Below are 15,558 nucleotides of genomic sequence, written 5' to 3'. Positions count from 1 at the left end.
AAAGTGGTCTTGTGTCTCACTTCACCCCAGCTCAGGGGTAAACTTATGGCGCGTTTCCACTGCAGCGGGGTAGCCCCGTTTAAGCGTCCCTAAGCGTCCTCGCTCTGGTCTCGGGCTGCCTCGCTGGCCGGCCCAGGCCGTGGCGCATTTCCATTACAGTTTAGGACCTGGGGTAGCAACGCAGTGTAGGCGGGGCGATCGGCTTTGTTTTTGTTCACATTTCGAGTTGTTCCGTCGAGCTCCCGCTGGATTTGATCATCCCCAATGAGATGTAGGAACGTCGTCACCTCCTCGGTCGTCACCTCCTCGGTCGACCACGGTGTTCTTATTAGACGTAGCCATTTTTGTAGCTCATCCGTTTACAAAATGCTGTTTATAAAAATGCTGCAAGCTTGCTTCTAGATATATATATGCGACGCTAGGGATGAACTCGCGCGCAATCTTGTGACGATTCTCTCTGACCAATCAGCAGTCGAGAGTGTTGACGTCACTAGTTCAGCCCTGGCCCTGGTCTGAGGGAACCACGATTTGATGAGGCCGGAAAAAGAGGGAAAAAGTACCCGCTGGCCGGTACTAGGCTATATGGAAACGCCACCAAAAACCGGCCTGGCCGCTTGAGGACGGTTAAGGACGCTTAAACGGGGCTACCCGCTGCAGTGGAAACGCGCCATTAGACAGACCAGATAAATCAAGGGGGTAAAGTGAACCACTTTAAAAATACCATAACAACACATGTTGTAACAATTAGAAACCTGATAGCTAGATTGACAACCACACATTCCAAAACTAATGTCGGACTAGTATCAGAATCATGAGCATTGGTCAATTAAGCACATTTTGAAAGTAACCCAAAGTACTAAAAAGTAAATCAAATACAACATAATATAATTCAAAAATGTTTTAATTAACATTCACAGTGTGGGAGTCAGAACACAGGACCTTTAGAGCCAGCTAGTGTCTGGGGGTCAGAGCAAAGGACAATCAGAACCAGCTAGTGCACAGTCTGGGGCTCAGAACATGGACCCATAATCAGAACCAGCTAGTACACAGTCTGTGGCTCAGAACATAGGACCATCAGAACCAGCTAGAACAGCCTGGGACTCAGGCTAGACCCACCTGGATTAGAACATCAGCCTCATACTCTATAACAAGGCCTACTCTACATTCCAGCCCTGAAGGTTGCAGGGAAAGGTGAAGAGTTGCTCTCTCTGTGTGGTTCCTCCAGGCCTATTAGGTTGAGGCAGCTTCTTCACCACATCACCTTTAGGAACATATGCCACATCATTTTCCTTTATAGCAAACGTGGGTCTCTCCCACTGTTTCTTGTTTCCCTGGATTCTTCTGAGGAATTGTGTAAGTATTTCGTCATCCTCAACTTTCTCAACCATGCCAACGTAACGGAGACTCCTGTGTTTGGTTGCAAAGTTAACTAGGACAAAGTCACCCACGTTCAGATCTGTGTTTCCAGGATCACTTCTCTCATCCTCAGGGCTCTCATCATCAAGTGGGACAGGGACATCACTCTCCTCAGAGCTGCTATCTATGATTTTCCTTTTGGGTGCTTTCTTTTTCAGTTTTCCCTTTTCTTTGCTATTTTGTTTTTTCCCTGCCAGTTTCTTTTTTCTCTCTTCATAAGCCTTTTCTATTGCCTGCTTCTCAGGAGTATCTGTTAGGATGGCTGTCTTCACACGCTTTCTTTTGGTTTGTGCTCTGGGGGGACATTTGGGAAGTGGTAGGATTTCACGAGGAGACACATATCCAGGTCGGCTGGGAACATCTGAGTCAGCTGGCGAGGCACATCCATGTGGACCACGCGGAGTGGATGGATTAGCATCTGCAGCAGGTGGTTCATCTGCAGGGAGTGTACCATCTGGATCATCTGAAGTGGATGGACCAGTGGATGCAGGCTGCAGCTCAGGGTTTGGCCGGTCTGACACCATGGATGGTGCAAACGCTTCCTCAGGGAAAATATCTCTGTTATATGGGAAAATCCCAGTGGACTTGAATCCAGAAGTGATATTCCGTGGTGTCACTGCTGACAAGAAGGCCTCATTCACAAGTCCTGCAATCTGGTAGATGGAGACTGTTTTGCCAGGGTTAGATCTCATCCACCCATCAAGAGCTCGGTTGTATAGGGTCTTGAACGGGCCATACACGGTCACGTCGAGAGGCTGCATGCGATGGGATGTGTGGGGTGGAAGGGTGAGCATAACAATACTGTTGCTCTTTGCTTTTTCTACTGCCTTGAATGAGATGTGAGCTTTAAGATTATCAAGGATTAGCAGCATGGGACGGTCAGGAGTGCACTGAGTGTGCTGTATCAGGTGATCAAGGAACTCAGGCCAGGTGTCTTCATTCATCCATCCTGTTCTGGTGGAGACACATTTGGCTCCTGGAGGTGCTCCTATCATGAAGTCATCCTTAAACCTAACTCTGGGGAAGACAAACATGGGAGGTATGGCATTCCCAGCAGCATTCACTGCACACACCACAGTCACCAGTTCTCATCTCTCAGCTGATGTGATAGAACCAACTTGCTTTTTTCCTTTCTCTGTCACAACCTGAATCAAATAGAAAGTTTAGAATCAATGGCATGTGCAATCAGTAGGCTACTATTGGTCTAAAGGTACATTGTATTTAATTTCAGTCCATTCGTTTTATCCAGTTCACAGGTTCACTGGTCATTATCACAAGCCACTCAGTATCAGTCTGGTGCTCTCTAGTGTATCATGTGTAGCTTACCTGCCGTGGCTTTTGAACTGTAAAGACACCTGTTTCATCCACATTGTAAATCATGTGTGGAGGGAATGTGTGCCTGTTAAAGAAGAGAGGCAAGGGAAGAACCTTATCAGAATCAAAACCAAATCTTACAGGTAAAGCCTCCATAAAACATTTGCAACTAAAACATTAATTATGTCACCTGTCCATCACTACAGCCAGATTTTCGAAGAACTCCCCCACTGTAGTTTTATTGAAGGCTGTAGCCCTTCCCAGGGATGTTGCCTCCAGAGTTTGGACAGAGAGATGCCGACGTGCTAGGAACCTGCCAAACCACTCTATTCCTAAAGAGTAGAGAATTCATTATTATAAGATTTAGCTTTGTGGCAAGATCATTTGTTCTAAGTTAATCTACAGAATCATGTGACATCTTGCACACCCTAGCCTACCTGCACATTGTTTCTCTGTCCAATTGGCAGGGACAGGGATATTGTTTCTCTCTGTGTATTCAAATGCCAGTTCACGGCACTTAACTGGAGCAAGGCCATGGAACTGGTCAGCTAGTTGTTTCAAGTGTTTGGCAAGCTCCTCCTCCATCTCATCTGTGAATATTCTCTTTGCCTCAGCTACTGCACCCCAGGCTACTGAATTTACTTCCCCTTTCTCTTTTTTCTTTATGAATCTTTGTAGGGTTGTCTTGTCAATATTTCTATCCCTTCCAGCTTCTCTTAAGGACTTCTTTCCTTGCATGACCTCAGCGGCTGCACTCTCCATCTCTGCGAGGGGTGTTTGGCCCCAGGTTGTCTTTCTTGTGTAGTTTCTTGGCATGATGGCTTTTCTACAATGTTGATGATAAAACATTAACACTTAACTTGTGCTTCATGGTGGGGTAAAGTGAGACACTGTCTCACTTTACCCCACAGCATTTGTCTCACTTAACCCCACAGCCACCATTTTAGAAAAAACAACATCTCTAGCAATTCAGGCTAATCTTCAACTAGCATCAATCACATGGTTGTATATGTTGGAAGTTCATCAACATGTATGATATAAGTTTTTCTACCTGAATCAATTTGCTTTGACACAATAGTTGATTAAGTTCATAGCAAGAAAATGTACTTTTACATGCAAAAAACACATTTTTGTGAAAAAAACATACTTACCACAGCACCAGCACCAACTTCACCTTCCTGGCAAGGGGGGAATGGGAGGGGCTTGAAAACATAATGGTCACATGACCACAATTGTGTTCCGTTGCCTAGATACAGGGGGTGTCTCACATTACCCGATGTCTCACAATACCCCGCTCTCCCTACTTGTACAAGATGAAGAAGGCATCTCTTGCTAAGATAGCAGGAAATAAATAATGGAGCCTGCAGGCTGGTGAGTCGTTTCTACACCAGCAGCAGTTTGATGTCAGACCGGTCTGACCAGAACAGGAAGGAACTCCTGCGTCACGTTGTAAACGTTAAAGTCACACAGGGAACATAGAGTGCCGAAGTCCCTCCCTTTCCCGTGGACCACCATGGGAACTTGTTTCGGGAAAAATTAGTATATGGTAGTATATGGCGAGAGAGAAATTATTTTTTGATCCCGTTTGAATTGTGCCATGAATTACACATGAGATGTTTGTCAGTTTTAAATAGTAATTTCCAAGTCAAGAAAGTCACAGTTTGTTGTAAAATTGTTGAAATATAAGACTATGAAAATACGCAACAAGAAAGACCACAAATCCAAGAGTCGCGTAAGTGATGTCATAACTCGTTTAACACTCACCGAAACCTTGTACAGCCGGTCCCGCATGCTGGCAATCGACTAACTCTCCTTTTGTGTAATAGCAGCTCTCAACATGCCCAGAAGTGTAATGATTTCCACCTCGTTTAATACTTTTCACCTCATTCTGAAAGAAAGAGGTGAAATGTGCCAAGGTGACAGCAATCTTGGTGTTGGTGACGTGTGTTGTTCTGCGAAACCAGAGATGTAGTTCATTGAGCGGTTTCACAAAACTAAGTGCTACTTCACAGTTTTACGACAAACTTTTTTTTTTCTTGACTTGCAAAATTATCTTTTAAATTGACAAACATCATATGTGTAATTCATGGCACAATTCAAACGGGATCGAAAAAATGTTTCTCTCTCGCCATTGACTACAATACATATTTTTTCCGAAATAAGGTCCCATGGGTCGGAAGTAGAAGGGTGGGACTTAGGCTCTCTATAAGATCCCATGGGTCGGAAGTAGAAGGGCGGGACTTAGGCTCTCTATAAGGTCCCATGGGTCGGAAGTAGAAGGGCGGGACTTAGGCTCTCTATAAGGTCCCATGGGTCGGAAGTAGAAGGGCAGGACTTAGGCTCTATAAGGTCCCATGGGTCGGAAGTAGAAGAGCAGGACTTAGGCTCTCTATAAGCTCCCATGGGTCGGAACTTGAAGGGCGGGACTTCTCTATTGAGCTTCTGTTCTTCTGTGGGTTTGTTTTGAGTCTAATGTAAGAGTATAAAGTGAGGTGTGTGTGTCGATGAGATAACACAACAGAACCCAGGTATGAGTTTGAGATTGTGTCAGCAGAAAGACCACAGGCGTGTGTGTGTGTGTGTGTGTGTGTGTGTGTATGTGTGTGTGTGTGTGTGTGTGTGTGTGTGTGTTCTTGCTAATGTCAGGTGGGAGGGATAAGAAAGGGTGATGTTTTTGTGTGTGGTTTAGGGAGGGCGGCGCACTAGCGCCCTCTATTGGCCAGCCACCACTGTCTGTGTTCCTCTGATACTTTTATTTTCTTTGATGTATCCATAGTTCGCTCATCGAGCCGGGGGTCAGGTTATTCACTCGCAATAAAAGGCGCTGGCGCGGGACCGTAGCAGGATATGACGCTTATTTTAGTTGACCTAATTAAAACCGTTATTTTTTTATTAATGTGTCACAGTATCACCTCAAAATACAAGATACGAAACATTTTCAACGATGCTACAAAATATAATAGTCCTACAAATATTTTTATTTAATTTCTTTCTTATTTTTGTCTAAACTCAAGGGAGCCAGAGCAGAGGGTTTAAAGAGCCGCATGCGGCTCCGGAGCCGCGGGTTGCAGACCCCTATCACATACAATGTGTTGGAGCGTTAGCCAATAGAAGTGCAAGTGTTACATAGTGATGGTCCTATTTTTAGGAAGTAAACAAAGAAGTCCAATGGAGGCGTTTCAGGCAGGGGGGGAGTATGGGGGAGAGAAACTCCTTCTGGAACGAACTTAGGGATTGTAGCCTTTGCTGTTGTCATTTACATGCAGAAAAAACATATAGCACACAACAGGAAAGGGTAAACGAATACAAGCATAATAGGGTTTCTTTAATGATGCAAAAACAAACTCCCTCCCCCTTACAGTTATTATGAACAGGGAAACATACTGGGAACAAAACAGTTTGGTGCCAGGCTGTAAACATTTTTTTTTTTGCTGTAAAGTTGTGCATTTTGACATTGGGGCTTAGGGGATTGACGTGCTGTTGGAGCCAGCCTAAAGTGGCCATCACTGCAGTTTTTTGGCACCTCACTCTAGAAAAGCATACTTCACATTTTCATTTTAGAGGAAAGAAGAAACATCATCTTTAATGCGATTAGCTCATGTCCGTTTTTTCCAGTGTATCAGCTGGTTAGAATCTCCCATTACCCCTATTCCACCTCGACAATTTCCGTGGCAGGGCTAGTGGGGCTAGCTCCAATGAACCCTTTTGCTTTTCCAGCGATTAGCCCCTCCTCATGACATCCTCTTTTACTTTGCTGCTCTTCCCAGCAACACCAGGGAAAAAAACTAAATGCTGGACCTCGCTGAGGACAGCTAATTTTGTTCTTACACTTACAAGTAGGGGTGTAACGGTTCACAAACATTTCGGTTCGGTACGTACCTCGGTTTTTTGGTCACGGTTCGGTTCGGTACGTTTTCGGTTCAGCAGAATTTTTTTTCACAAAACAAAACATATATATATATTTTTATTATTATTATTAAACTGTGAATAATGTATTCACTCAAATAAATACAAAATATAATAAAATAAACATTAAGGTGCAGCATTTCGATGAACTGAAATAATCTGTATTTGAACTTTACTGTACTAGTACTCACAAAATATAAACTATTAGTTTTGGGTTTTTAATTATTATTAAACTGTGAATATTCACTCAAATAAATACAAAATATAATAAAATGAACATTAAGGTGCAGCATTTCGATGAACTGAAATAATCTGTATTTGAACTGTAGCCTACTGTACTAGCACCTAAGCAGCCAGCTTGACATTAGGACTTGCTTGTCATTGTATTTTCATGTTTTTTTAAATAAAAATGAACTTGTCCACATTGCTGCTGAAAGGGCAGATCTGCTGGCACTAACAATGTCTCCTGCTGTGGAGAACACCCTCTCTAGGGACAGAGGTAGCAGATACAGCCAGGTAGCGCTTTGCTAACATGGCAACATAAGGATATTTGGTGTTTGTAATAGCTTTGGCTCGGTCTGATCTTTCTGCGAGTGGTGGAGGCTTAAATGCTAGTGGGAGTTGGGTTTGTACTTCAGTCTTTTTTCTTTTGGTACCGGTGATATTCACGTTCGGGTGATGCCTTTTCAAGAGTGTGCAAGTTTGATGTATTGCCAGCCGCGTAACCAATTTTAGTTGAACAATGCCGACAAACAGCTTTGGTTCGGTCCACCTGTCTTTGTCCGTCATCCTTGTACGTAACTGCGAAACCAAAATGTTCCCAAACCGGAGACTTCAATGATGCTGGAGGATTTTCGAGCTCAACTTTATCTGCGTTCGCCATTAATTTTTGACAGTACCTCAAATTACTGACTACATTTGAACGCATCCCTCTGACCAGCTCTCATAGTATGCCTCTCATCCAATGAAATGACTTGCTCGCTCTATGACGCGTTGAACCCAATTTGAGCAAATTACTCTGAATGCTGCGACGCAGCACCTGAGATTACTTCCAAAAAGTTGTTCACGTTCTCAATTTTTTACGTTTAACGTTATATTCGTTCGGTACACTTCGGTACACACCTGTACCGAACCGAAGGGCCCGTACCGAATAATTTCGGTACGGGTACGTGTACCGTTACACCCCTACTTACAAGGCTAGGTTCACTAGCAAGCACACGTTTTCCAACAACTTTCTACTCTTCGTGGTACTTGCCATGAACTGCTGTTGCTCACGTACATTTTGCCCCAGACTCTGAAGTAAAGGTCCGATGTATACTGCTTTATGCTCTTGGTGCTGTGCAGGCAAATAGTTGGTACCCTAGTGCAACCAATTTACGCAGCCGAGAGCCAGCACCTCTGCAGTGGAAACACAACAAAATGGTTCGCAAACGGACATCGGCTCCGAACCATTCCTGGAACTGCCTCAAGGAAAAGGGGTGACTTCCAATGTCAACAACACACCCACAATTAAGGCAGTGTTAAAAAGAGTGGAGCTAATGATACAGCCTGAAATCCTCCAAAGTGTTTTCCACCTGAACGATAACAACTCTTCCATCTATCAAGTTGTCACCACTGATCTTTCCTGTCCCGCTCAGCACTGCTCCTCCCCCAAAGATTCTGCAATGTCACTCAGGTCCAGAGAGTCCGCAGGTATGGGAGTTTTCCTGCTGCTTTTCAGAGACTGGCTGGGATAAACCTCCACGGATTTTGAGATAGATTGCATGGAGCGTTCGCGGTAATATCCAAAAGCTTCCCGTGCGTTCTCTTCACGGATGCTTTGCTCAAAGGTCTTGCGCTTGTGCCTGAACTCGATGACTGTCTTGGTGTAGGAGTTGAGGGTGGTGACTGATGCGCCCATGCAGCAGGTAAAGGACGCCCAGGCCATGCTGAAAAAAATAAATATATATCACTTAGTAATTCAGCACAAGTAGTGACTGGTGTTGGATGTTATGATTAAAAAAGGGGAACACCCATGTAGAAATAAAATTCTAAATTGCATTTGGATAATTTTTTTCTCAATATTTTTTGTTCGCGGAGATTAGTGTTAAGCACATTGAAGTATTTTTCATTCTCCTCAAGCATGCTGGGCCACATGAGAGATCAGACAATCAAATCATTGCCTCATGTATTTCACGCACATTGGTTAATGCCAACAAAAGGTCTAGAATTGTTTCGCTTCTGCAAACGATTTTTCAGCATACTGTGCATATTGTGAAATATCATCTCCTGATGCAATTCCAATCAGGCTTGCATTGGAGCTTTGCACACCAAAGCCTAATCCTACCATAACATGAGAGCTTCGGGTTTTTTTCATTAGAAACAGTGATACTAAGGAGAGGTGACAGCAGAGATACAACAAACTATTTGGGGCTGCTACGTCCAGAAGGGAATCGCTCATCTGGCCTCTTACCGGCTGATTCAAATCAACTTTATTTATAAAACAGAGCTTTATATGATATGATGGATGATGATGGGTGTGAGTACAATCTTTGAGTTTGAGTGTGGAGTCATACCAAAAGGACCAGCCGTAGACCCAGTTGTAGGGTCTCCAGTCGGGGGGGCCGAGGCTGACAGTGACCTGGAACACCTGTGTGTACATCACATGAGCCACCATGCCCAGAAGACCTGAAACAATAAAGAAAAAATGTGGTTAGCTAGAAATATAACTATACAAAAATAATTCTTCAGAAACAGGATGGTAAGCTTCAATAAGTTTTGAACTAGAGTAAAACCTTCTCATGAAATATGCAAATATGTAAACAAGATAATGTAATGTCCATTGATAGCCTTAAATTATTGAATTCATGCCCTACTTTCTACACAATGCTTATCTTTTATCAAGTTTTGGCTAATGGAATGTCAAACTCTTGACTATAGCTCCAAAAAGCAATAAAAACAAGTGCTGAAAGCCTCTTTGTCCATTCAAAATAAAACCTGACTACCTGAGAGCACAGTGAAGATGGCAGCGAAGGCGTTGAGCTTGAGTCCATCGATGACGTTGCTGGAGTGGACCAGGTCTAAACACATGAGGCTGAAGCCCACCAGCAGCAGGACGATGTTCAATATCTCAGAAACCAGCGACAGCCACAGCATCCCTGCAAAGGGGACACACATTTGATTACGATAACATTTTAATCATTGTGTTATGTAATGTACAGTTTATTTACAGCAAGTCACAAAAAGTCCAAAGTCTTTCATGTGATGGAACCACATGTCTGAATGTCCTTTGACTTTCTCAAGAATCAATCAACAGGTGTATTGCTGTGGATCAAAGGAAGACATTAAAACACAGAATACTCTAAAATGTTAAAGAATTGATTCACCCCATCTCATTCTTCAGAATTATTCTCTGTTTGATTGAGTTATTCTTTCCCAAAATGCTTTCCTATGGTGAACAGTTAGACAATGTTTATATGTTGGGCTTTTATTGTGAAAGGTAAGAACAGTAGGAGTTGATTTGGCCTGTCAAGCTTGTTTGTTTGTAGCCTTTATTTAACCAGGTGAAAGCCCCTTGAGATCAAAAGATCTATTTTTCAAGGGTGACCTGCAGAAAGCAGTACTACAGTTGGTTGTGTTTGTCGACTACCGAGCATCCTCGACTCATAAGCCTCTGTAACACTACTTAAGTTTACATTTCAATGAGTGACGTGACGCTAATTTTGCACACAACATTGGTTGATGCCTTTATTCACAGTGTGAATGCTTGAAAAATCTACTTTTTCCCAGACATTTCTTTTGCTCTTTCCCCTTGAAATATCTGCTTTAAACAGCAAGGAACAGATCAGGAAGATACCAGACATAGTGGAGATCTTTAGAAGAAATTTGGAGACATATTTACTCAACATTTTCTTGACGGCCACGTTCATCTGGTTGACATTATTATTTACACACATTGAACTGAATTATTTTAGTATCTTCTGATTCAATCACTTGCAATACAGGATATGACATTTTCTCAGATGGCAAAGTTGAAAATCCTTATCCTTACTAAACTTAATTGTTATTAATGTTTGATAATACACCTTTACAAATTGGTCGAATTGATAAACAAATATACAGGTCACCTCTAGAGTTCCAGATTTGCCTTCAGGGAGTGTACTGTAATCATCTATATATAATGATCTGATAATTATCACAAACATATAGAAGCCCATAAAGGATTTCATTGGTGTGAAAATGTAAACTTATTATTTTCACACATGTACAGTATGTTTTGTTTGAGTGAAATGCTAATTGAATAAAAATGCAATAAAGCAATTTGGATAATTTTTTCGCAAGGTTTGTTCTCGGCAGTATTCATGTGTAATTTTGAAAGTTCTATTCCACTTTTATTGGACAATACTAATAAAATACTTATTCAAATTTGGAAACTAAGGTGCATTACATCACCATACATGTAACCGTATTTTCCATTTATACAAGCAATAGCTTATTTAAGTAAAACAATTGAATAGTATAACTGTTCAAAAATGACATTGGAATTTCACATTTAATTTACATAATCCATACTTTAAAAATGTGTAATTAAAAAAGATATACATTTAGAAAATTGGGCTATATTGCAATCACATTTTCAATTGTACATGATCATTTTAATAAAGTCACTGAAGAGACATATAGTTGGAAAGAAATGTCAACCAATCTCCTTCTTTGCCCATAGCCATGTCTGTTAAGGATCAGTGACGGCCCGTCTAGTCTACACAGCGGCGTGCGTTGAAAGCTTCACCATTCACTTTGAATGGGGTGACATCAATTTTCACCAAACTGCATTGTGGGAAGCGACGCGGAGCTTTGCTGGCGTGGCTCGCTGCAAAAGTTGAGCAATGTTCAACTTTTGAAGCCTCTGCAGAAGCGTCAGCCAATCGAATCATATGCCAGTACAAGCTCTAGCCAATCAAACCGCTGCTTGTGTGTCAGGGGCGGGAGATTCATGTGATTGGTTCAAGCTTCAGACACGCACGCCGCTCAGCCGCTGTGTAGACGGGCCGTGAGGATGACTTGAGAATACAATAAACCTTTTAGGCTGCGTTTCAACATTTTAACAACACTTGGGATTGTTGGAGAACTTCTGATCATTTATGATGATGAGCAGTAGACTCACCTTTCTCTGATGCAGGGGCCAAGTCGATGAAGCTTCTGCACATCTCACCTGAAGCAGAACAAATATATTGTCGTGACTTCGCACAGCATGATAGCAGTAGCTTCTCATATTGAATTCACTATGTGGCAGTTCAGATATTTGTGATTAACCTGTTTCTGGAAGTTCAGAGGATGTTCTGGATTAAACAAAAGATAAAGGCTCTTAGTACTGAACTGATACAGGCCTCAGTCCTCTTAATCTGTCCAGGTGTGTATCTCTGGATCGGCTTAGACAAAGCATGAAACATGACGCCTGATGATCACACCGCTACAGCAAGGTCAGAGTTCACAAATTCTAAAATGAATGAACAGGATGTTGAATAAGAGACATATGTCAGAAATGCAGCTGCTTTCGGGCACTTGATTCTGTGTCACCAGCTGGTGTGTTGGCAACCTTTACTCAACATGCATCGATTACGATTACTATTTGGACACCATTAAAAAAATTAAATACCTAGATATAATGACAGCCTTTTTCAAATTAACAAATACAATGTAAAAAAAGACCCATTCCTGCAGATGTGACGTTTTCGCGTAGCTGGATTTGTTCTAAGTGGAACACTTTAATTAGGTATAAGATGGTGGCAACAGCTGTTTTGAGGAAAAACTCATCAAGGCTGCTGTTACATAATCCTTATTAACTCAAGCCGGTGCTCCCCCTCCCCTCCATCGTACAGCCACTTGATGAGATAGACATGTGCTAGGAATTCTTAAATGATCTCAATAGGTGCTTTATTTCTAGTCTTGAACAATATCAACATATGAATTGTTAGCACATTTTATATTGAATTGAAGATGAATGCTGGGAGATATTTTACACAAGTTGCAGTGTTGCTGTTATGTATGTTAACTTCAGTGACACGTCCTTGAGCCCTTAGTTAAATTACTTTACACCAACGTCACCATATTCCTTCAACAGTAGAGATAAGGCTTGTGAACACATCATTTACTGGTTTTCCCCCCGTTGGATTAAGCTGCTAAGCAATCACATGCCGCCACGATCAAGTGTTCCACTTAAATCCTAGATCTGAGTACAATACTGAAGAGTGAGAATCATCCTTTTCTCCTTAAAAAAAGAAACTTCATTCTGAAACTCCTCTGTGCCTCTCTTGCTCTGCATTACCAAATAAACAGATAATCAGGCTAAACCAGATCCCTGCCATTAGATAAGTAGTCTGATATAAATGGAAGAAGCGATTATCCCTACATTGTTATGAAAGGGAATACGTAAAAGAGAGAGCTGAATTTAGAGCTGCATTATTACAAATAAGGGAGTTAAAATGACAAATGAAATGATGATTTCCAACAACAACAAAAAAGGTGAACATATATATTTTTTGGTTTGTGTTTTAAAATGTGAATGAGGTTAAGTAGGCTCAGACAATAATCTGATGATGACAAAATAATCTACTCTGTCAGAATCAAAATAAAACATAGGGGAAAGGAGCAAGTGAAATATGAGGGTGGGGTGCAATGTTTTAATACTTTTTTTAGGTTAATATAACCTTTAGAAGGGTATTTAAGGACTTTCAAAGGGAAAAAAAGGTTTCTTCATAAAAACGAGCCTTTTCCAGACCCGTGCATTAACCCGTGCATTAACAGTCATTGAAACACATACATTATTGCACTTAGGGATATAAGTCTCTTAAACTTATTTTTTGTTTATCTAACTAATTCATCCCTCCCAATTATTCCACACACACACACACACACACACACACACACACACACACACACACACACACACACACACACACACCTTCTACTCTTACTTTCATCGTGGATGTTCTCCTCGCAGGAGTACCAGATGCCGGTGTGGAACTGTCTGAAGAGGAAGCGGTCGTCCCCAGTCTCCCAGCTGTACACCACCTTGTTCGGGTCCGTCTCGTTCACTCCGTAGTCTATGCACTGGTGAGTCCGCAGTTTGCTGCACTTTGGCTTGGGGACTCTCTGGGTCCCCACGCACCAGTACGTCGTTATAAACGCGGTAATGGAGAAGAAAAGGGCGAAGAAGTTCAAGCTGACCGACAGGAGGCTCCTGCACCTGCGAGTCGTCTTCATTGTCCGTGAGAGGGATGGGGCGGCGCGCGGAGGTCCGAAAAGTTCATGGGTGCTGGGTGGAGTAGGTGCACGAGCCACGGCTAATTGTTTCCAAACACACCTGGTGGAGAAGTAGGCCTACAGGTCCCAATTGGCACTCTATAGTGAGCAAACAACTCCATGGATGCTGAGGAGACCGAAGGCATGCACACACTGAATCAGCTGTGTGTCAAAGTGTCACACTCGAGGAAGTGTTTTCCTTTGGGTGGCCCGCGCGCGTCCGGCCCATAGGAATCCACGTTGTTAAAGGATTTGACGCTGCATTGCATCAAGTGGGATTTTCTAATGATGCAGATGCACTTTCTCTCCCCTCACTGTCTCTCTGTCAATATGATGCATTTCCTCCCTTGTGGGTGACTTATTCTCACAACTTCAGACTGCTATTATCCTATTCACGACAAAACCACGTTATATTACTGTATATTTATTTACTTATTACATATTACTATATGTATTTACTTATTTACTTATTATATTACCAGAGCTGGAGGAAGTGCAATTATTATTTAAGTTAAAAGTATCAACTACAGTGTAAATAAATACACGTCAGTGTTTCCCTTACCATTGTCTTGGAGGGGCGCTGCGCCCCGCCAACAGAACCCCACGCCCCCCCTGAAATTCAAGGTGCTTAAAAAAACAATTAAGAATTATAATTTTTCTTTTTATTAATTTTGTTGTATATATAGCACCAAATTGCAACTAATCTAGGCCTATATCTACTGTCACTTTTCAAATTGAGTGCTCTTTTATTAAATAAATTAAACGCTTTCATTTGAAGTTGTGAGTTTAGTGTTGTTGACCCTAAGAAATACTGATGCATTAATCAATAACAATAATCCACAGCTCCTCTCTCTGCTCCAGAGGATTTAAAAAAAAAAAATCCCAATGCCACCATTTTCTACCATGAAAATGAGCAACAAGTCCTCCAACTCATACGACCAAATGGGTCGATTGTTTAAGCCCTTATTACGACCAAATATGTCGTTTGTTCAAGCGCTTAATACGACCTATAATTACGTTTTAAAGTTGTCGGCCTCTAGTGCTCCCGTTGAATGCAAACGTTACAGATGGTCCTTTATTCACAAATAACCCTCTCTGTAAAATCCTAAATTGTAGGATAGTTTGGCCATTAAAACGCTTTATGATTAGATTTCTAGCGAGAAGTATATATTGTACTTTTAGAGTCCACGTCCAGTCGTTATGTAGGATCTATAGTTTGATAGATATTACGAAGATGATTTGAGGTTTCGTCAGGAGAACGTGTATATGCGGCAAGCGTCCATGTAAAGTTACGGGTTGAAAACAGTATTTCCGGTCTCGACGTTTTCATAATAAAACCAATGATCAAATGATTTAACAGTGATATCTGCAGTACTCATCCACTAAAAAACATCAGTTTATCCTAGTTAATTATACGACATTAATTGGTTTAAATTGTGTACAATGCTTTTGTGTTTTTCCGATAGGGTTTTCTCTTTCGATTCTGAGAGACACATTTCTTTTTTCAGAGGTTTTGATAGGCTAAAATCACGCCGCAATGCACGTGTTTATGTGATATGAAATCGGAAAACATTTAAAAAAATAATAATAATACTTTATTCCGAGTGTTCTTGCTTTTCTCTTTGAAAGTCATCACATAAC

The 15,558-nt window shown here is 41.8% G+C and overlaps 2 protein-coding genes across 2 annotated transcripts; both read right to left on the bottom strand.

The window, feature by feature from the left end:
* Positions 1–985: 985 nt before the first annotated feature.
* On the bottom strand, positions 986–3,215 carry LOC117561568. Its single transcript, XM_034239064.1, has 4 exons — positions 3,168–3,215; positions 2,921–3,062; positions 2,743–2,815; positions 986–2,561 (listed from the first exon to the last, which is right to left on the bottom strand). Exon 4 carries the CDS (start codon positions 2,448–2,450, stop codon positions 1,155–1,157), a length of 1,296 nt encoding a protein of 431 aa, XP_034094955.1. The 5' UTR covers positions 2,451–2,561; positions 2,743–2,815; positions 2,921–3,062; positions 3,168–3,215; the 3' UTR covers positions 986–1,154.
* A 5,054-nt stretch (positions 3,216–8,269) lies between these two features.
* LOC117561743 (germ cell-specific gene 1-like protein) lies at positions 8,270–13,878 on the bottom strand. The gene is made up of 5 exons (XM_034239325.1): positions 13,590–13,878; positions 11,780–11,827; positions 9,621–9,773; positions 9,192–9,303; positions 8,270–8,564 (listed from the first exon to the last, which is right to left on the bottom strand). Exons 1-5 carry the CDS (start codon positions 13,876–13,878, stop codon positions 8,270–8,272), a joined length of 897 nt encoding a protein of 298 aa, XP_034095216.1.
* Positions 13,879–15,558: the final 1,680 nt, after the last annotated feature.

This window comes from Gymnodraco acuticeps, unplaced genomic scaffold, assembly GCF_902827175.1.
Source record: "Gymnodraco acuticeps unplaced genomic scaffold, fGymAcu1.1, whole genome shotgun sequence".
Classification (NCBI taxonomy): Eukaryota; Metazoa; Chordata; class Actinopteri; order Perciformes; family Bathydraconidae; genus Gymnodraco; species Gymnodraco acuticeps.
The sequence above is the reverse complement of the archived record's forward strand: the minus strand, read 5'-3'. Positions and strand labels throughout refer to the sequence as shown.

Bases quoted from the DNA above. Each gene is read 5' to 3' on its own strand.
- LOC117561743 (XM_034239325.1), bottom strand. From the start codon at position 13,878: ATGAAGACGACTCGCAGGTGCAGGAGCCTCCTGTCGGTCAGCTTGAAC. The intron at 11,828-13,589 runs GTAAGAGTAGAA...GTTCTGCTTCAG, and splicing joins GGAGAACATCCACGATGAAA to GTGAGATGTGCAGAAGCTTC. The intron at 9,774-11,779 runs GTGAGTCTACTG...TCCCCTTTGCAG, and splicing joins GGCCCCTGCATCAGAGAAAG to GGATGCTGTGGCTGTCGCTG.
- LOC117561568 (XM_034239064.1), bottom strand. From the start codon at position 2,450: ATGTTTGTCTTCCCCAGAGTTAGGTTTAAGGATGACTTCATGATAGGA.